Source organism: Hyperolius riggenbachi, chromosome 4 (assembly GCF_040937935.1).
Source record: "Hyperolius riggenbachi isolate aHypRig1 chromosome 4, aHypRig1.pri, whole genome shotgun sequence".
Taxonomy (NCBI): domain Eukaryota; kingdom Metazoa; phylum Chordata; class Amphibia; order Anura; family Hyperoliidae; genus Hyperolius; species Hyperolius riggenbachi.
The window spans coordinates 25,379,317-25,401,113 of record NC_090649.1 but is presented as its reverse complement, the minus strand read 5'-3'; the positions used below and the strand labels follow the sequence as shown (position 1 = coordinate 25,401,113).

At 48.6% G+C, this 21,797-nt stretch overlaps 1 protein-coding gene across 7 annotated transcripts in view; it reads left to right on the top strand.

Annotated features, from left to right (window-relative positions):
• The window catches only part of MAPRE3 (microtubule associated protein RP/EB family member 3), a 148,898-nt gene that overhangs the window by 65,587 nt on the left and 61,514 nt on the right, over positions 1-21,797 (top strand). For 3 of the 7 annotated variants that reach the window (XM_068279874.1, XM_068279875.1, XM_068279876.1), the window contains exon 3: positions 1,501-1,622. The exons of 3 other annotated variants lie outside the window; for them this stretch is intronic. In XM_068279874.1, the coding sequence (XP_068135975.1) occupies positions 1,549-1,622 (74 nt within the window). In that variant the 5' untranslated portion in view covers positions 1,501-1,548. Of the gene's footprint in view, positions 1-1,500; positions 1,623-13,537; positions 13,724-21,797 lie in introns of those variants that run through there. One more of the 7 variants, XM_068279873.1, reaches the window with a different exon arrangement.

The window sequence follows — 21,797 nt, the reverse complement described above, 5'->3', positions numbered from 1 at the left end:
TATATGGAGGGGATAGTGGTGACACTTGTTATATGGAGGGGATAATGGTGACACTTGTTATATGGAGGGGATAATAGTGACATTTGTTATATGGAGGGGATAATGGTGACACTTGTTATATGGAGGGGATAATGGTAGCATTTGTTATATGGAGGGGATAATGGTGACACTTGTTATATGGAGGGGATAATGGTGACACTTGTTTTATGGAGGGGATAATAGTGACATTTGTTATATGGAGGGGATAATGGTGACACTTGTTATATGGAGGGGATAATGGTAGCATTTGTTATATGGAGGGGATAATGGTGACACTTGTTATATAGAGGGGATAATGGTGACACTTGTTATATGGAGGGGATAATGGTGACACTTGTTATATGGAGGGGATAATGGTGACACTTGTTATATGGAGGGGATAATGGTGACACTTGTTATATGGAGGGGATGATGGTGACACTTGTTATATGGAGGGGATAATGGTGACACTTGTTATATGGAAGGGATAATGGTTACACTTATTGTTTTATAGAGGGGATAATGGTAGCATTTGTTATATGTAGGGGACAATAGTGACACTTGTTATATGCAGAGGATAGTGGTGACACTTGTTATGTATAGGGGATAATGGTGACACTTGTTATATGGAGGGGGGAAAAACAGAATCCAGTCGCCTCAAGCTAGGACATTTAAATATTTGCTGGAGGGGGTGTGGCAAATAAAACAGCAAAGTCAGTTAACCCTCCACACGCAATGCAAATTCTTTCACAGAACTCATGCAGTAACCAGCGCTATAGTCTTCGTTACCAGAGTAAAGTCTCTTGCACGGTCACATACACCACATAGAGCTCCCCTGTGCTACTAAGTGTTCTCTGGCCCTGTAACATGCATAGTACAAACATGCAAGCATTCAGTGCATCAAGCCTATCTAGGGATTAGGAGCCCATATCCTGACGTCCTCTCCTGGGACAGATAGTGCATCAGACTAATCCGCCAAGAGAGCTACCAGAATACATCCATATGTACCATACACACACCAGTGTAGGCTGTGTCTATGGTCACTGACAGGGGAAAGAGAGAGGGAACTGGATAAAATCCCTGCCACAAGGATCAAATAATGTACAAGAAAATACACAGGAGCCAGGCTTCTCATCTCTAGCTAGGACATTTAAATATTTAAATAGGCGCTGGAGGGGGAATAGCAAATAATACAGCAAAGTCAATCAACCCTCTGCACACTCGCATGCATTCTCATAAAACTCTTTCTAACAAGTCATGCAGGAACCAGCTCTGTCCTGTTGGTTCCTGGATAGCCATGGTTCCTGCAGAAGTTGTATGAAAGAAATTGCATGCTGTAGTTCCAAAATATAATCACAGAATCTCTGGAGGGGTCATACAAAGACCATAAATGGTCACAAATGATAGGTCAGTAGATGGATTCAGGTGATACGCAGAAAACATTGAGTTCTGTAGGTCATCGTTGTCTTTTTACCTCCTTAGAGTCCCCTGGGTGGCGCCAGAACTCTACTTCTCCGGTCAGGTGTCATCATGAGCACCCATTCATCATCTTCCCCTGGCCATACCTTCCAAAAGTGGAGGAATTCTCCGGGACCGCCAGCCAGGTGCACTGTGTCTGCTACCAGCTGCCCTGCATGACCCTGTGCTACATAGTCATGTTTAGCTACAGCTGGCCGATTTGTGTCAGATTCCTGTATTACCCGTGTGTCAGGAGAACACAAGTTGTACTGCTCTCTTGTATCACCTGTGTATTAGAAAAGCTTAGTTGTTATTGGTCTATTGCAGTGTTTCTCAACATTTTATTGGTATGTACCCCTTTTAAAACCCTGTACTCACCAAGTACCCCCTAGCATAGTAAACATTATCACACGTACCCCTTGACAAATATATATTTAATCGTAGTACATTATAATTGGTTCTAAACCATTTCCAATCATTTACTATTGCTTTTAATTAGCTAAAATACTAATTTGGTGCTGTTTAAATAAGATTTATCATTTTTCTAAAACTCTAAATTTGTTATTTTTGGTTAAGTATATCAAGCCCGAGTACCCCCTAGAACCCTCAGAAGTACCCCCTGGGGTACGCGTACCACACGTTGAGAACCTATGGTCTATTGTATTATCTGTGTTCAGGAGAACATCGGTTGTACTGGTCTCTTGTATTATCAGTGAGTTCAGGAGAGCATACTGTAGCTCGTTCAAGTCCCTTGTATTGTCTTTGTGTTGAGGAGAACATGGATTGCCCTGGTCTCAGGAGAGCTGAAGCAGCATCTTGCGGTAAAATTGCTTACCACAACGCCAAGTGTGAAAGGGGCGGGAACCTAGTTATTATCTGAGTGTTTAGACGAGCTTGGCAAAGAGTTGTGTTGTACCCGATTACTAAGTCAGTCCAGTTTTGTAATTTTGAAATATTCAGGGTGCTTCATGCCTGTAGAGGAACACCTGGACTATTTTCCCCATATAGCTGCATTGTGCGTTCTGTGAGTCTCTGTAGATTCCTTTGATGGGGGAACTCTGTGTTGTACTTGCTGTAAAGCACCCAGACTGTTCAGATACATGTACTGTTCCTCTCCTGCAACAGCTAGTCTGACTTGATCAGCAAGCTGGATTTGGCCTCATCAGGAACGACCAGACGGACGACTGAGGAGTTGTATTGTCCCTGTTCAGTAGTGCCGGGACTGCCACAAATATGGGACAGCTTTTGTCTCAGAAGCAAGTCCTCCTGTCCTACTTTCCTCATCTAATGTCCCATTTTTCCCTGTTATACAAATCTGTATCAATACATGTACTTACCTGCGATTAAGTGGTGACATTAAGCTAAATTGTATGCTCAGTTTCTATGTCATTGCCTTGCTTATGTCAAGATACTACTGAGAAAATAGAGAAGTTGTAGTCAAAATAACCAGCTTGATATGAAAAATGAAATTTTATCTTTACAGATTCATTTTTCATGGTTTGTTAGATGGGAGGTGTGATTGGAGATCTGGTGGGGCATCTTAGTATATTTGTGTTAGAGTGCATCCCACCTTCCGATCTAAGGGATGTTGTGTACCATAGATACCTGTCCTGGCACACCTAGAACTTCATATTACTGTATTTGTTTAGAAACATGGATGGAGCCCTCAGTCTGTTCTGGGTCATCAGGATGATTATTTTAGCAGAAAACACCTGTATGGACTTGTTTATGACATGTATTGGTTCTGTTTAGGAACTCTTGGATTGTCTTGTTCAGTTAGGTAGAGCAGGCTGGTTGAGTAACGTACGTACGTACTCTACTGGATAGTAGGGTTGTCTTAAGCCTTTGGTGAGGCCTTTGCTTCTCAGATCTTCTGGTAGCTCTCCTCATCTGGAACCTCACCTGTGTCTTCCCGTTTAGGAACTCTTGGAATGTCTTGTTTGGTTAGGTAGATTAAGCTGGTTGAGTAACGTATGGACTCTCCTGGATGGTAGGGCTGTCTTAAGCCTTTGGTGAGTCCTTTGCTTCTCCGATCTGCTGGTAGCTCTCCTCATCTGGAATTTGATGTGTGTCTTCCTATTTATGAACTTCTGGATTGTCTTGTTCGGTTAGGTAGATCAGGCTGGTTGAGTAACTTTACTGGACTGTAGAGTTGTCTTATACCTTTGGTGAGTCCTTTGCTTCTCAGATCTCCTGGTAGCTCTCGTCGTCTGGAATCTGATGTGTGTGTGTGTCCTGCCCCGTCACACCTGTTTGCTTGGACCACCTGTGTGCTTTGTACTGTTCCCATGTCATCCATGGAGTTGTCCTGCGTCCTATTCTGTGCTTGTCCGTCACTGTCCTGCAGCCGCCTCTGTACATAGAGCAGATGTCTACATTGCAGGCTGCAGATTGCTATGCGTTGGCTGCTTTGCTGCCGTCTTGCAGTGGCATTTTCATTTTAATGTATGTTGACTGTAAAATGACAACGTTGTGTGTATCCCTTAAAATCATCTGTGTGCCGAGACAATGGGCCTCAATCGCCAAGACCTCAACTGGCTGGAGAGGACTCGCTAGCCTGAAAACCTGGACTGAGCATTGAGATATGGGAGGGCAAAAGTTTGCTACTGTCACTTGGATCACATCAGACCATAGTGTGGGGTTGCTGCTGTGGCTGCATGCAGATGACCGCCATCACATGACCACTTATTTACTAACATGTCAGCATCCTTCACTATTAAGTATAAGAATTTCAAGCTTCTGCCATGTAAGACACAGTTGTCAGCAGTCCAGGTTTGCAGAATGGCGTCTGTTCTCCAGCGGTGTGCAGTGAGGAGCCTGGAGACGTGCCTGCGTGTTCGTAGGAGAAGCATGGTGCATGCACGTCGTTCTTGTGCAGCTACAACTGACAGTGTCGGCTCACAGCCTGTCTCTCTCTTTTTTATCTCACAAAACTGGGAAGTGAATTAATAATCCTTCAAGAGCCTTAGAATGTGGCTGTAACGATCGGTGTAGCACAGAGAGAATCTGATTACCGGTGATCTGCAGTATCACTGGGAATACAGATATATACCAGATTATTGATGATCTGCAGTATCACCGATAATCAGATATATAGGCTAACCTCTGGACACCTGAGTAGAGTAGTAGTGTTTGGTGCAACAGTAATACTTAGATGACAAAGCCTCAGGGCAGTAAGGAGTACTGCACAAATTCCTTCCGGAGACCTGAACTCTCCCGGGGGGAGGAGTCAGGCTGAGAGTAGGAAGGAACACCTATAGTGACACTCAGGAGGGAGTGTCACTACCAGGATTGGGAACCGCCTCTGACAGTAAGGTCGGTTCTCGAGGTCGGACAAGCCAGGTCGTAACCACACAGACAGATACAGTACAGATTCAGAAGGCAGAGGCGGGGTCTAATAAACAAGCAGGGTTCGGCAACAGGGTATCAGAAACATCGAGGTACAGAATCAGGAGGCAGATGCAGAGTCTTAGAGCGAGCCGGGGTTCGGCAACAGAGTATCAGAATAGCAAGGTACAGGATAAGAGTTCAGCAGAATAGTCAGGCAAGCAGAAGGTCATAACAGATAATACAATATAATTTCCTAACGCTAAGGTGTGAGATCCGTGGCCGTCAACACCTTTGGAAACTATGCTAGAGCACAGATACAGACAGGTCTGAGTGCTACCACGTTGTGTTCGCAACGCCAGACAACCAACAACTGAACAGCCAGCAGTATATATTCACAGACACTCTCCAGCACCTCCCTAAGTGCTGGACCAATGGGAGGACACAGAATTGTCAGCTGACCAGCTTGGTCAGCTGACCTTCTTCTGGCTGCCATATAAGCTCTGCCTCTCTGCGCGCACGCGCTTCATTCTGAATCTTGGTGGACTATCAGTCCCAGCCACACCAGTACTGTCTAGCAATGTCTCTGTGGTCCTATGCGCGGGGTTGGTCGCACCGCTCACAGCACATGCGGCGGCCTCCCCGCGCAGGGACAGGGTGTCAGTAATGGAGCCATGCGAGCTAACCGCCGCGTCAGACGCGGCGGTTTTTCCGCGTTCTGCCCTGCCCTTCAAAGAAGCAGCCGCCTCACGCTGAGCAGAGGCGGCTGCTTTTCCGCGTTTCATCATAGTGGCACAAACTCATTGTCACAGGAGCCCTAGTGGCTGACCGCCCTTAGCCTTCTAAACGGTGCCAGTGCACAGATCGTGCGAACTCTGGTCGCAGTCAATGCGCAGGAACCGTTAAGAATTAGCCGCAGACAACTCAGAAGGGAGCCTGTGAGACACGGGTAATTACAACGTCACCTACTGGTTCAGAGTAAGCTGCCACCACCGCGGTTACCATGGGACCGTGGAGCCCATTAACTGACTAATCCTGCGAATAAAACGGTTAACCACACGGTATTCTGTCTAGCCAACAACAAACAAACAGTAGCGTATCTTCAGAGACCCGGGATCAGTTCTGTGTGTGCTGATAAGCAGGGTAGCAGACAGTGAATGACTTGGAGAAAGTCGTTTATTCACGCAATATAAATAATTAATATATACAGACAATTATTAAAATCAACAATTATTAAAACAGTAATAGCCAGTATAAAAAATAAAAGAAGGGAGAAAAATACTTAGTTCCTGGAAAGATGTCCTTTTTTGTGGGAAAACAGAGTTCTGGGTTTCAATTTGAGTTCAGAGTTCAGACCAGGTGGATGCCAGCATATCCTCAAGCTGGCATCTGATGAGTGCAAGATGTTTCAGTGTGGAGGACACTGAGTTTGGGTCCTCTGCCATTCTTATGCCCCTGCTTCAATAGGAGGGAGTGAGGGCGGGGAGCCATACACCCCCTTAGAAGATGAGATGAGCCCTCCCCTTATCCTGGGGCTAGAAATCATATCTACCCATATATGGGCTCTATCTCACAGAACCGTACAGGTCAGGGCAGATTTATTAACATTTTCAGGTCTGTCTTGATTTACCCAGCGCCCTGATACCAGACTTGAGGGGTGGGACCCCTGTGGTATCATCAGGCACTTTCAAACTGCCTAACTGGCAGTCCTTACCTCAGAATGTTCTGAAACTTCCTCAGAACCAGCACCGGGGCTCATGCTACACTTCCCCCACGTTTGGCGAAGCTGCCATCTCAGGAACCCCAGAAATATGACAGATCTGGGAAGTTATGGATTTGCTTTGAGACTCAGGTTATTCCCAGGCAAAGGCTCTTTGAAGTTTGGAGCAGCCAGCGAGGTGTCGCCTCCCCTGCTGGGAATGAGCCAGTGGGTCTGGCTTTTAGCCCAACTAGATTGCTTCTGCCATGGTGCTTGTCACCTTATACCTGATGGATGGGCCATCAGCACAGCTTGAAGCCAGGGACTCTCTGGGGCAGATTAGGCTCATGCTCATTAGCATATCAAAAGAGTCATCCAGCCTTTAGGATGGTGCTCTCTTTGCTAAGAAAAGGACTTCAGCTGTCCCTACACACTCAACCCAGATTGTACCGATTTGAAGCGCAATCGATGCAGGGAATCGAGTGCGATTGCTTTTTCTTCACGGGCGGTTCCAGGACGCGCCTGCGGCCCCGCAACCGTCCGTGACAGCCCTCCCTGGGGAGAAGGCAGATAGACATTCATCAGCAAGATGTGTGTCGTTGCCGCTAACCTGCGAGATCTGATCTAGTTCCCCGTTGGCGTTCTGGGGTCGGCTGCCCGCTGCGTGTCGGCCAACCTGGCTGACGGGTCTCGGGTTGCCGGTGCGGCGGGAAAACCTATTGGAGCCTGTGGCTCGGTTTCCCTGGACCGGGCGCGGTCTGCTACCCTCAGGGTTGACCCGACATGGACCGTTCTGGACAGGGCGTTTGCGCCACTGCAGTCGGACGTGGTGTCTGCCGGGACTGCTGACAACGGGCAGTGGGTTGGTTAGGTCAACAGCCAGCCCACGCGGGGTTCCCCTGCTAAGTGGCTGTGGACCTAAGGAAACCCCGCGGGGATCCCTGGACCTTCCCAGCTCCTGACAGACGGCACATGCTCTGCAGTAGTTTGCTACATCCCTGTTCATCCGGGGCCAATAAAACTGTTTCCGAATACCGGCAAGTGTCTTGCGGACCCCTGAGTGCCCTGTCAGAGGATTACCATGTGCGGATTTCAGCACATGTCCCCTGAACGCACTCGGGACCACAAGCCATTTGGTATTCGCGTGGGATCTACCTGTAGGGGGCTGTACAGACTCACTGTACAGTCTCCCACCTTCCCAGTACACCTTGAAAGCGGCCCCGTCTGCGAGGGGCTCAGCGGCTTGCTGCCTGAGCACCCTCAGGCTTGGGTCACATTGTAGTGCGGCTGAGAATACGGCGCTGTCAGTTTCAGCCAACTGGCTCATGTCACACGAGGCCAGCGGTTGAAAGGTCTCATCCCTGTGGTCAGAGGAGGGGGAGGAGGCCGGAACCCCCTCCACCTGTTCTGAGCTCGGGTTCTGAGCAGTGCAGCTGCGCGGTACTGCTAGCACAGGTACACTGTCAGAATGGCACAGACGGACATTACTCAAATCATCATTGCATGCAGTAATGACATTGACAGGTATAGACATTTTTTCATTACAGACAGGTTGTACAGTAAACTCAGGTACAGCTACAGCATCATCACAACAGACAGTCTGTACATCAAACTCAGGTGCCTTTGAAGCAGGCACTATTGAACCTGGTACCCTTGAACTGGGCACATTCAACCCACCTCCCCCTGGTGCTCCCCCAAGTGTATAAAGTACCTGGTGGTGGGTGGAGAGTCCGTCTCCTTCCGTGAGCGACAAGGCGGTCGTGGCAGGTTCATAGTAGGACACAAGCTTGCCCAAATCAGTCCCCAGCAACACAGGGACTGGGAGATCCTTCATAACCCCAACAACCCTTTCGTGGACCCCTCCTACCCAATCCAGCTTCACTCTCGCGTGGGCTATGTGGAAAAGGGTGCCCTCTACTCCAGTAAGGGCAAGGGATCGGCTGGAGCTGATGCTCTCCTTTGGTACAAGGTGTGAGTGAACTAACGTGATGTCAGCTCCGGTGTCTCGGAATCCGGTGACAACTTTGCCATTCACTCTAACAAGTTGCTGCTGGTCGGTTCGGTCGCGGATTTCCTTTCCGCGGGCAAACAGGATAAAATCTGATGATCCAGGCTGTGGTTCGCTGGCGGGTTGCCTCTGCTGTGGGTGAGGTGCAGGTGATGCAGATGATCCAGGTGCTGGTGGTGTCTGTCTCCGCTCCGGGCAGTCGAACTTCATGTGTCCGGGCTGGCGGCAGTAGTGACAGGTGACCTCTCCAGGCGCTGCAGGCCTGGGTGCAGCAGCTGCGCTGGGTGGCCTCTGTGGCGGACGGCTCACAGGGGCAGGAGGGTCTGCCGAGGTATTGGGCTGACCTCCTCTCCAGCTGGATGGGACAGTTCTGCGGGTATCAGCCACCCGGGTAGTTGCAAAAGTCTCAGCAAGGTCTGCAGCGACAGTTGCTGAAGCCGGCCTGCGTTCTAGCACAAACTGGCGTACATCAGCAGGGCAAATGTTCAGAAATTGTTCCAGGACTATCAAGTCCTCCAGGACATCATAAGACCCTTTGGTGAGGCCTAGTGTCCATTGGCGGAGTGTGGTGAGCAAGCTGCTGGCCACATCTCGGTACGAATCAGAAGGCTTTTTCTGCCAGGCCCTGAACTTTTTCCGATAGGCTTCTGGCGTCAGCTGGTACTTAGTAATGATAGCGTCTTTTATAGCAGCATAATCATTATCCTTCTCCGCAGGCAATTCTGCGAAGGCATCAAGCGCTTTGTAGCGCAGCAAAGGTGTCAGATGTCTGGCCCACTGGTCTTGGGACAGACGATACTGACGGCATGCTTTTTCAAAAGACCGCAAAAACAAGTCAATGTCTGTGTCTTTTTCAATATTAGCAAATTTAAATTTTGCACTTACGGGTGGTGCAGCTCCTTCAGCAGGGAGGCTGGGCGGTGAACTCCGGCTGGCCTGTTGAACCTTTGCCATGTTGAGCTCATGCTGTCGTCTCTCCCACGCCTCTGCAGATTGGCGCTCCCGTTCTCGCTCAGCGGCATCCCTCTCTGCGTGGCGTTCTGCGGCTGCAGCAGCAGCGGCTTGCCGCTCCCGTTCCTCCCGCATTTGCCGCTCTGTCCGCGCTTCTGCAGATTGGCGCTCCTCACGCATGTACTGCAGGTACTTGTCCAGGTCAGTGTCCATCAGCTTTTGTAATGCCTGCTGCATTAGCGGATCAGTACAAACGGACAGTCCAGTACTGGCCGGTTCCAGGCGAGTACTTTCAGAAACTCTGGGATTGGGGTCCACACTGACATTCTCCTGCGTAACTGTTGATGCAGGGCCCTCAGGATGCACAACCTCTGTACGGTCAGGAGTCTCAGTCTCTGGTTCCCCTTGCCTTGAGTCAGATGGGTCAGCGTCTACCTCAGCAGACACATCCAGCTCCTGCAGTTGCTGGGTATCCCATTGAAACAATTCCGTTACCAGGTCCCCTTGTTTCTTGCGGCCGACATCAATGCCTCTCTCTTGGCAAAGATTTTGCAGGTCCGCCAGGCACATTTTCTTGTAGTTCCCGGACATTTCCACGCCAAATAAAATAAAACTTTTGGGGAGGGGTACTGGCTACACAGTCTCTCTGTATATATAAAAAATATATTGCCTTCCAGCTACATCAACGAATTAGTTCGTTTCTCGATAGCGCTAGCGCTATCGCAGATACTTTCAGCACAACACAGGTCCCAACTGCTGCCTAACACTGTCACAGGAGCCCTAGTGGCTGACCGCCCTTAGCCTTCTAAACGGTGCCAGCGCACAGATCGTGCGAACTCTGGTCGCAGTCAATGCGCAGGAACCGTTAAGAATTAGCCGCAGACAACTCAGAAGAGAGCCTGTGAGACACGGGTAATTACAACGTCACCTACTGGTTCAGAGTAAACTGCCACCACCGCGGTTACCATGGGACCGTGGAGCCCATTAACTGACTAATCCTGCGAATAAAACGGTTAACCACACGGTATTCTGTCTAGCCAACAACAAACAAACAGTAGCGTATCTTCAGAGACCCGGGATCAGTTCTGTGTGTGCTGATAAGCAGGGTAGCAGACAGTGAATGACTTGGAGAAAGTCGTTTATTCACGCAATATAAATAATTAATATATACAGACAATTATTAAAATCAACAATTATTAAAACAGTAATAGCCAGTATAAAAAATAAAAGAAGGGAGAAAAATACTTAGTTCCTGGAAAGATGTCCTTTTTTGTGGGAAAACAGAGTTCTGGGTTTCAATTTGAGTTCAGAGTTCAGACCAGGTGGATGCCAGCATATCCTCAAGCTGGCATCTGATGAGTGCAAGATGTTTCAGTGTGGAGGACACTGAGTTTGGGTCCTCTGCCATTCTTATGCCCCTGCTTCAATAGGAGGGAGTGAGGGCGGGGAGCCATACACCCCCTTAGAAGATGAGATGAGCCCTCCCCTTATCCTGGGGCTAGAAATCATATCTACCCATATATGGGCTCTATCTCACAGAACCGTACAGGTCAGGGCAGATTTATTAACATTTTCAGGTCTGTCTTGATTTACCCAGCGCCCTGATACCAGACATGAGGGGTGGGACCCCTGTGGTATCATCAGGCACTTTCAAACTGCCTAACTGGCAGTCCTTACCTCAGAATGTTCTGAAACTTCCTCAGAACCAGCACCGGGGCTCATGCTACACTTCCCCCACGTTTGGCGAAGCTGCCATCTCAGGAACCCCAGAAATATGACAGATCTGGGAAGTTATGGATTTGCTATGAGACTCAGGTTATTCCCAGGCAAAGGCTCTTTGAAGTTTGGAGCAGCCAGCGAGGTGTCGCCTCCCCTGCTGGGAATGAGCCAGTGGGTCTGGCTTTTAGCCCAACTAGATTGCTTCTGCCATGGTGCTTGTCACCTTATACCTGATGGATGGGCCATCAGCACAGCTTGAAGCCAGGGACTCTCTGGGGCAGATTAGGCTCATGCTCATTAGCATATCAAAAGAGTCATCCAGCCTTTAGGATGGTGCTCTCTTTGCTAAGAAAAGGACTTCAGCTGTCCCTACACACTCAACCCAGATTGTACCGATTTGAAGCGCAATCGATGCAGGGAATCGAGTGCGATTGCTTTTTCTTCACGGGCGGTTCCAGGACGCGCCTGCGGCCCCGCAACCGTCCGTGACACTCATTAACATGTTTCCCAAAATACAGCTCTGTAAAGTGCTCCATGCAGACATCATTCAGTTTTGGCTTTTTCTAGGACTAGGTTATCATGCACCTTGTTTTACTCATCTCTAACCGACACTGACAATGGCTCCTTCTAGTGGTGGCTTTTACAATTGCAGATTCTATTTCATGCTGCTAAAATACAGCAGCACCTGATAACTACAATCCGCTATCATGTGGCTGCAATAGTTCCATCTGCTGGTCACATTTATGTTTACACCTGTAATTCTATGGAATGTATTGCATTATGCTCTACTCCTCGTAGGTTAGACTTTACACACATTAATCTGCTTAGTTTAGTGCATTCACTCCTCTGTGTCTAGGCAGCGCAGTGTGCAGCTGTCAGTGTGGCACAGTGCAGGATGATGGGAGACATCTGGGGGGACCTGCAGGGTGCAGCTGTCAGTGTGGCACAGTGCAGAGTGATGGGAGACATCTGGGGGGACCTGCAGTGTGCAGCTGTCTGTGTGGCACAGTGCAGAGTGACAGCAGACATCTGGGAGGACCTGCAGTGTGCAGCTGTCAGTGTGGCACAGTGCAGAGTGATGGGAGACATCTGGGGGGACCTGCAGTGTGCAGCTGTCAGTGTGGCACAGTGCAATGTGATGGGAGACAGCTGGAAGGACCTGCAGTGTGCAGCTGTCAGTGTGGCACAGTGCAGAGTGATGGGAGACATCTGGGGGGACCTGCAGTGTGCAGCTGTCTGTGTGGCACAGTGCAGAGTGACAGCAGACATCTGGGAGGACCTGCAGTGTGCAGCTGTCAGTGTGGCACAGTGCAGAGTGATGGGAGACATCTGGGAGGACCTGCAGTGTGCAGCTGTCAGTGTGGCACAGTGCAATGTGATGGGAGACAGCTGGAAGGACCTGCAGTGTGCAGCTGTCAGTGTGGCACAGTGCAGAGTGATGGGAGACATCTGGGGGGACCTGCAGTGTGCAGCTGTCTGTGTGGCACAGTGCAGAGTGACAGCAGACATCTGGGGGGACCTGCAGGGTGCAGCTGTCAGTGTGGCACAGTGCAGAGTGATGGGAGACATCTGGGGGGACCTGCAGTGTGCAGCTGTCTGTGTGGCACAGTGCAGAGTGACAGCAGACATCTGGGGGGACCTGCAGGGTGCAGCTGTCAGTGTGGCACAGTGCAGAGTGACAGCAGACATCTGGGGGGACCTGCAGGGTGCAGCTGTCAGTGTGGCACAGTGCAGAGTGATGGGAGACATCTGGGGGGACCTGCAGTGTGCAAATGTCAGTGTGTCACAGTGCAGAGTGATGGCAGACATCTGGGAGGACCTGCAGTGTGCAGCTGTCAGTGTGGCACAGTGCAGAGTGATGGGAGAAATCTGGTGGGACCTGCAGTGTGCAGCTGTCAGTGTGGCACAGTGCAGAGTGATGGGAGACATCTGTGGGGACCTGCAGTGTGCAGCTGTCAGTGTGGCACAGTGCAGAGTGATGGGAGACATCTGGGAGGACCTGCAGTGTGCAGCTGTCAGTGTGGCACAGTGCAATGTGATGGGAGACAGCTGGAAGGACCTGCAGTGTGCAGCTGTCCGTGTGGCACAGTGCAGAGTGATGGGAGACATCTGTGGGGACCTGCAGTGTGCAGCTGTCAGTGTGGCACAGTGCAGAGTGACAGCAGACATCTGGGGGGACCTGCAGTGTGCAGCTGTCAGTGTGGCACAGTGCAGAGTGATAGGAGACATATGGGGGGACCTGCAGTGTGCAGCTGTCAGTGTGGCACAGTGCAGAGTGACAGCAGACATCTGGGAGGACCTGCAGTGTGGCACAGTGTGGCAGGGCTCCTCCCTTAGGCTGCTGTCTTCTCTGTCAGTCTGGGTGTGCAGTGAAGGCAGACAGACCTCTGTGCAGCTCCCTTCTCTGCACTCTGCAGCAGCTGAGCCGTCTAACTACACCCGATGCCCTCCCCACTGCTGCTGCCCATCCAACGCCGCTGCTCCTCCGACCACCGCATCATCCCCTTCAGGAAGCACGCCGTCAGAGAGGAGCGATGGTACAGGTAGGAGCCTGGGAACTCTGTACTGTGCATGGGGGATTCCATTCTCTGCTGTACCTGGGCTGTGTTTTCTGTACACTGTATCTGGGCTGCTATGTATGTACTATACCTGGCACTGTTATCTCTCTAGTATACCTGGCACTGTTATCTCTCTAGTATACCTGGCACTGTTATCGCTCTAGGATATATCTGACACTGCTATCTCTCTAGTATACCTGGCACTGCTATCTCTTTAGTATACCTGGCACTGTTATCTCTCTAGTATACCTGGCACTGTTATCTCTCTAGTATACCTGGCACTGCTATCTCTCTAGTATACCTGGCACTGTTATCTCTCTAGTATATCTGGCACTGTTATCTCTCTAGTATACCTGGCATTGCTGTATCTCTAGTATACCTGGCACTGTTATCTCTCTAGTATACCTGGCACTGTCATCTCTCTAGTATACCTGGCACTGTTATCTCTCTACTATACCTGGCACTGCTATCCCTCTAGTATACCTGGCACTGTTATCTCTCTAGTATACCTGGCACTGCTATCTCTCTACTATACCTGGCACTGCTATCTCTCTAGTATACCTGGCACTGTTATCTCTCTAGTATACCTGGCACTGCTATCTCTCTAGTATGCCTGGGTACTGTTATCCCTCTAGTATACCTGGCACTGTTATCTCTCTAGTATACCTGGCACTGTCATCTCTCTAGTATACCTGGCACTGTTATCTCTCTAGTATACCTGGCACTGCTATCTCTCTAGTATGCCTGGCACTGTTATCTCTCTAGTATGCCTGGCACTGTTATCTCTCTAGTATACCTGGCTCTGTTATCTCTCTAGTATACCTGGCACTGTTATCTCTCTAGTATACCTGGGCAATGTTATCTCTCTAGTATACCTGGCACTGTTATCTCTCTAGTATACCTGGCTCTGTTATCTCTCTACTATACCTGGCACTGCTATCTCTCTAGTATACCTGGCACTGTTATCTCTCTAGTATACCTGGCATTGCTGTCTCTCTAGTATGCCTGGGTACTGTTATCCCTCTAGTATACCTGGCACTGTTATCTCTCTAGTATACCTGGTACTGCTATCTCTCTAGTATACCTGGCACTGTTATCTCTCTAGTATACCTGGCACTGTTATCTCTCTAGTATGCCTGGCACTGTTATCTCTCTAGTATACCTGGCACTGTTATCTCTCTACTATACCTGGCACTGCTATCTCTCTAGTATACCTGGCATTGCTGTCTCTCTAGTATGCCTGGGTACTGTTATCCCTCTAGTATACCTGGCACTGTTATCTCTCTAGTATACCTGGACAATGTTATCTCTCTAGTATACCTGGCACTGCTATCTCTCTAGTATACCTGGCATTGCTGTCTCTCTAGTATACCTGGACAATGTTATCGCTCTAGTATACCTGGGCACTGTTATCTCTCTAGTATACCTGGCACTGCTATCTCTCTAGTATACCTGGCACTGTTATCTCTCTAGTATACCTGACACTGCTATCTCTCTAGTATACCTGGCACTGCTATCTCTCTAGTATACCTGGCACTGCTATCTCTCTAGGATGCCTGGCACTGTTATCTCTCTAGTATACCTGGGCACTGTTATCGCTCTAGTATACCTGGCACTGCTATCTCTCTAGTATACCTGGCACTGTTATCTCTCTAGTATACCTGACACTGCTATCTCTCTAGTATACCTGGCACTGCTATCTCTCTAGTATACCTGACACTGCTATCTCTCTAGTATACCTGGCACTGCTATCTCTCTAGTGCAGAGGTTCTCAACGTGTGGTACACGTACCCCAGGGGGTACTTCTGAAGGTTCCAGGGGGTACTCAGGCTTGATATACTTAACCAAGAATAACCAATTTAGAGTTTTAGAAAATGATAAATCTTATTTAAACAACACCAAATAAGTATTTTAGTTAATTAAAAGCAATAGTAAGTGCTTGGAAATTGTTTCAAACCAATTATCATGTACTACGATTAAATATATATTTGTCAAGGGGTACTTGAGATAATGTTTACGATGCTAGGGGGTACTTGGAGAGTACAGGGTTTTAAAAGGGGTACATGCCAATAAAATGTTGAGAAACACTGCTCTAGTATACCTGGCACTGCTATCTCTCTAGTATATCTGGCACTGCTGTCTCTCTAGTATGCCTGGGTACTGTTATCCCTCTAGTATACCTGGACAATGTTATCTCTCTAGTATACCTGGACAATGTTATCGCTCTAGTATACCTGACACTGCTATCTCTCTAGTATACCTGGCACTGCTATCTCTCTAGTATACCTGGCACTGCTATCTCTCTAGTATACCTGGCACTGCTATCTCTCTAGGATGCCTGGCACTGTTATCTCTCTAGTATACCTGGGCACTGTTATCTCTCTAGTATCCCTGGCACTGCTATCTCTCTAGTATACCTGGCACTGCTATCTCTCTAGTATACCTGGCACTGCTATCTCTCTAGTATACCTGGCACTGCTATCTCTCTAGTATACCTGGCACTGCTATCTCTCTAGGATGCCTGGCACTGTTATCTCTCTAGTATACCTGGGCACTGTTATCTCTCTAGTATACCTGGCACTGCTATCTCTCTAGTATACCTGGCACTGTTATCGCTCTAGTATACCTGGACAATGTTATCTCTAGTATACCTGGACAATGTTATCGCTCTAGTATACCTGACACTGCTATCTCTCTAGTATACCTGGCACTGCTATCTCTCTAGTATACCTGGCACTGCTATCTCTCTAGGATGCCTGGCACTGTTATCTCTCTAGTATACCTGGGCACTGTTATCGCTCTAGTATACCTGGCACTGCTATCTCTCTAGTATACCTGGCACTGTTATCTCTCTAGTATACCTGACACTGCTATCTCTCTAGTATACCTGGCACTGCTATCTCTCTAGTATGCCTGGCACTGTTATCTCTCTAGTATACCTGGCACTGTTATCTCTCTACTATACCTGGCACTGCTATCTCTCTAGTATACCTGGCATTGCTGTCTCTCTAGTATGCCTGGGTACTGTTATCCCTCTAGTATACCTGGACAATGTTATCTCTCTAGTATACCTGGACAATGTTATCTCTCTAGTATACCTGGCACTGCTATCTCTCTAGTATACCTGGCACTATTATCTCTCTAGTATACCTGGCACTGTTATCTCTCTAGTATACCTGGCACTGTTATCTCTCCAGTATACCTGGCACTGCTATCTCTCTAGTATACCTGGCACTGTTATCTCTCTAGTATACCTGGCATTGCTGTCTCTCTAGTATGCCTGGGTACTGTTATCCCTCTAGTATACCTGGCACTGTTATCTCTCTAGTATACCTGGCACTGTTATCTCTCTAGTATACCTGGCTCTGTTATCTCTCTACTATACCTGGCACTGCTATCTCTCTAGTATACCTGGCATTGCTGTCTCTCTAGTATGCCTGGGTACTGTTATCCCTTTAGTATACCTGGCACTGTTATCTCTCTAGTATGCCTGGCACTGTTATCTCTCTAGTATACCTGGCACTGTTATCTCTCTACTATACCTGGCACTGCTATCTCTCTAGTATACCTGGCATTGCTGTCTCTCTAGTATGCCTGGGTACTGTTATCCCTCTAGTATACCTGGCAGTGTTATCTCTCTAGTATACCTGGGCACTGTTATCGCTCTAGTATACCTGGCATTGCTGTCTCTCTAGTATGCCTGGGTACTGTTATCCCTCTAGTATACCTGGCACTGTTATCTCTCTAGTATACCTGGCACTGCTATCTCTCTAGTATACCTGGCACTGCTATCTCTCTAGTATACCTGGCACTGCTATCTCTCTAGTATACCTGGCACTGTTATCTCTCTAGTATACCTGGCACTGCTATCTCTCTAGTATACCTGGCATTGCTGTCTCTCTAGTATGCCTGGGTACTGTTATCCCTCTAGTATACCTGGCACTGTTATCTCTCTAGTATACCTGGCACTGCTATCTCTCTAGTATACCTGGCACTGCTATCTCTCTAGTATACCTGGCACTGTTATCTCTCTAGTATACCTGGCACTGTTATCTCTCTTGTATACCTGGCACTGTTATCTCTCTAGTATACCTGGGCACTGTTATCGCTCTAGTATACCTGGCACTGCTATCTCTCTAGTATACCTGGCACTGTTATCTCTCTAGTATACCTGACACTGCTATCTCTCTAGTATACCTGGCACTGCTATCTCTCTAGTATACCTGACACTGCTATCTCTCTAGGATGCCTGGCACTGTTATCTTTCTAGTATACCTGGCACTGTTATCTCTGTAGTATACCTGGCACTGTTATCTCTCTAGTATACCTGGCACTGCTATCTCTCTAGTATACCTGGCACTGCTATCTCTCTAGTATATCTGGCACTGCTGTCTCTCTAGTATACCTGGCACTGCTGTCTCTCTAGTATACCTGGCACTGCTATCTCTCTAGTATATCTGGCACTGCTATCTCTCTAGTATACCTGGCACTGCTGTCTCTCTAGTATACCTGGCACTGCTATCTCTCTAGTATATCTGGCACTGCTGTCTCTCTAGTATACCTGGCACTGCTGTCTCTCTAGTATACCTGGCACTGCTATCTCTCTAGTATATCTGGCACTGCTGTCTCTCTAGTATACCTGGCACTGCTATCTCTCTAGTATACCTGGCACTGTTATCTCTCTTGTATACCTGTGCACTGTTATCTCTCTAGTATACCTGGGCACTGTTATCGCTCTTGTATACCTGTGCACTGTTATCTCTCTAGTATACCTGGCACTGTTATCTCTCTAGGATGCCTGGCACTGCTATCTCTCTAGTATACCTGGCACTGCTATCTCTCTAGTATACCTGGCACTGTTATCTCTCTAGTATATCTGGCACTGTTATCTCTCTAGGATGCCTGGCTGGGCACTTTTCAGGCACTACTGATGACTGAAAGATCAACATGGCTGTCAGGCAACTGGTATTGTTAAAGGCAATTCATATAGCAGCCTCCATATCACTCTCACTTTAGATTCCTTTCAAGTGAAGGGAAATTTAGTGCAGGTTTGCCTTATAAAGTGGAACTTGGTGTTCTTAGTGGCTAGGGTAGTGAGGGGCTAGGTTAGTGGCTAGGGTAGTGAGGGGTTAGGTTCTCTTCCACATTTTTACTGCTATTTCTATACTTGCCGGTGGTGGTCTTTTTTTTCTTTTCTTAATTTCCTGTCATAGAGATGTAACAGGAAGTTACCCCATAAAGGAGAAGTCACCTCAGAGGTGACACCACGAGTGACACCAAGAGCGATCCCAGCTGGTATTAATCAGTGACAGACAGTCAATGAGGAATTCCAGAACTCTCGCTGACATATCGTTACATTTCACCCTTTGGTGAGAATTACTGGGCACCAGCCAGGGGCGTAACAATAGCCACTGCAAGGGATGCAGCTACAGGGGGGCCCTTAGGGGGAGAAGCCTGAGGGGGGAGGGGGGGGGCTACTTCTGGGGCCCTGCAGGGACATTTTTAGGAGCAGGAGGGGGCGCAGTGCAAGAAAAGGAAGCAGCAGGCACAAAAAGCAGTGTGAAAGAGGGCCCAACTCCTCCCCCCCACCTCGCTCTACCATCAGTGCTCCCCCCTCCAGCAACAACAGCTGAGGGGGGCCCCAATCAAAGTTTCGCAGGGGAACCCAGTGATTTCTAGTTACGCCCCTGACACCAGCCCTCCATAATATATCTGTAAAAGACAGCATATGTCACCAGCCTACAGACACACTAGTAACATGTAGTGCCCAGGCTACCCTGAGGCTGGCCATTGGAATGTGCTGCTCTTCCTGGGGCTGTATCTGCACAGGTGGCATACCTCCCGACTTTTTGAGTAAAAAAAGATACACTTTAAGACACACCCCTGCCACTCCCCTAATCATGCCTCACCACACCCCTTCTCGTGTCGTTTTATCATTCAGACCACACCGGTCCTCTCTATCATCCCTAGTTTTTCTTTATTTTAACATTTGAAAATAAGAAATATGTCAATTTCAATGAAAGGAGTCCGTTAAACACATTTTCAGTACAAAAACCCCATATATTTATACAGATCTGTACATCAGTCCTGAAAGAGGGACACATGAGGAAGAAAGGGGGACTAGAGGGACAGGGCTCCCAAAGAGGGACTGTTGGGAGCTCTGCAGGAAGTATGTAGTGATGTCATCACCCTGCGCCCCAGCTGCTGGCTCTTCCACAGATGCCCTGGGAGGATTGGCGTAGGTTGCGCACTGTACCCAGCTGGCAGGAGGCAGGACAGGTGATGCATGTTTTATGTATAGCTATAGAGGGGTTGGTAATGAGTATTAGCCCAGTGAATCACTCTGACCCTCACCTCTCCAGCAGGCTTTGCTTCTTCCTCTGTGCTGCTGTCGTAGGGACCGCATGAACCGTGCGTGAGTGTATACATGCTGCCGGCAGGTCACTACGGCCACCGGTAGATGATGGCAGCACAGAGGAAGGAGCACACCGGCTGGAGAGGTGAGGCTCAGAGTGCTTCGCTGCGCTACTACTCTGCATGGGAGCAATGCAGGGAGAAGCTTTCACAGCAGGGAAGCAACACCGACTCTATGGCACACACAAAACCGGTTTCCCTGGATTGAAGACTTCCTCCAAAAGTAAGCACTAGCAGGAATTTCCAGCATGCTCAAAATATGAGCCCTACCCCAAAAGTAAGCCCTAGCTGCAATTGGGGAAAAAAAGTATGGCGACTTGTGTTATTATAGGAGCCGATAGTCTCGCAGGCGGGGCCATGGCTCTGTCATTGGGCCAATCACTGCACTTGCTGCTACTCAGCGAATGCATTCATTGGCGCAATAATGGAGCCATTGGCTTTAGTTGAAACACAAGCTGCTGTACTTCTTCCCATAGGCTGAAGCTTGGGGCAGAGAGGCATGGAGCTGGGGAAAGAGGAGGATGCAGAGGAACATTGGAGGACATGAGAGACACCAGGAGGACATGGGGGACAGCAGAGGACATGGGGGACAGCAGAGGACATTGGGAGCAGCAGAGGACATAGGGGGACACGGGACACAGGAGGACAGGTGATGGAGGAGGACATGGGTAGATAGGGGGACACTAGAAGGACACTAACGGTACATGGGGGACACAAGAGGATGATCCAGCAGAGGAAAAGGCGGCACAGTGGGGAAGGCAGGAGGACAAACAGCATAGAACTTGTGTGTTCATAGAAATATAAGACATCCCCTGAAAATAAGCCCTAGCACATTCTTGTGCAAAGATTTTTTAAGTCTTATTTTTGGGAAAACATGGTAGATACCACCACACCATCTATCAACCAGCAAATAAAGTTCTTATCCAATCTGTAGCGTCAGTGATTTGTGATAGCCAAGGGTCACAATCACGATTGGAATTGGAAGGCACGTTGGGAAATCTACTATCCCCCAACATACCGTTCCCATACACTATGAGACGCTCCTTGTCAGATTCCATCACTGTATGCAGAGCTCTGGTGAGAGCAAAACATTTCTGCAGGATAGCACACACTCTCCTCCAGCGACGTGAGATCAGGTCTGTGTACAGCAGTGTGGATGGGGGCAGCTCTCAGCATCCGTGTTACACGCTACAGTGATCATGTAGGGAGATAGTTCTGTAATCAGGTGAGTGTACAGCAGTGTGGATGGGGGCAGCGCTCAGCATCCGTGTTACATGCTACAGTGATCATGTAGGGAGATAGCTCTGTAATCAGGTGAGTGTACAGCAGTGTGGATGCTAGCAGCTCTCAGCATCCGTGTTACACGCTACAGTGATCATGTAGGGAGATAGTTCTGTAATCAGGTGAGTGTACAGCAGTGTGGATGGGAGCAGCTCTCAGCATCCGTGTTACACGCTACAGTGATCATGTAGGGAGATAGTTCTGTAATCAGGTGTGTGTACAGCAGTGTGGATGGGAGCAGCGCTCAGCATCCGTGTTACACGCTACAGTGATCATGTAGGGAGATAGTTCTGTAATCAGGTGTGTGTACAGCAGTGTGGATGGGAGCTGCTCTCAGCATCCGTGTTACACGCTACAGTGATCA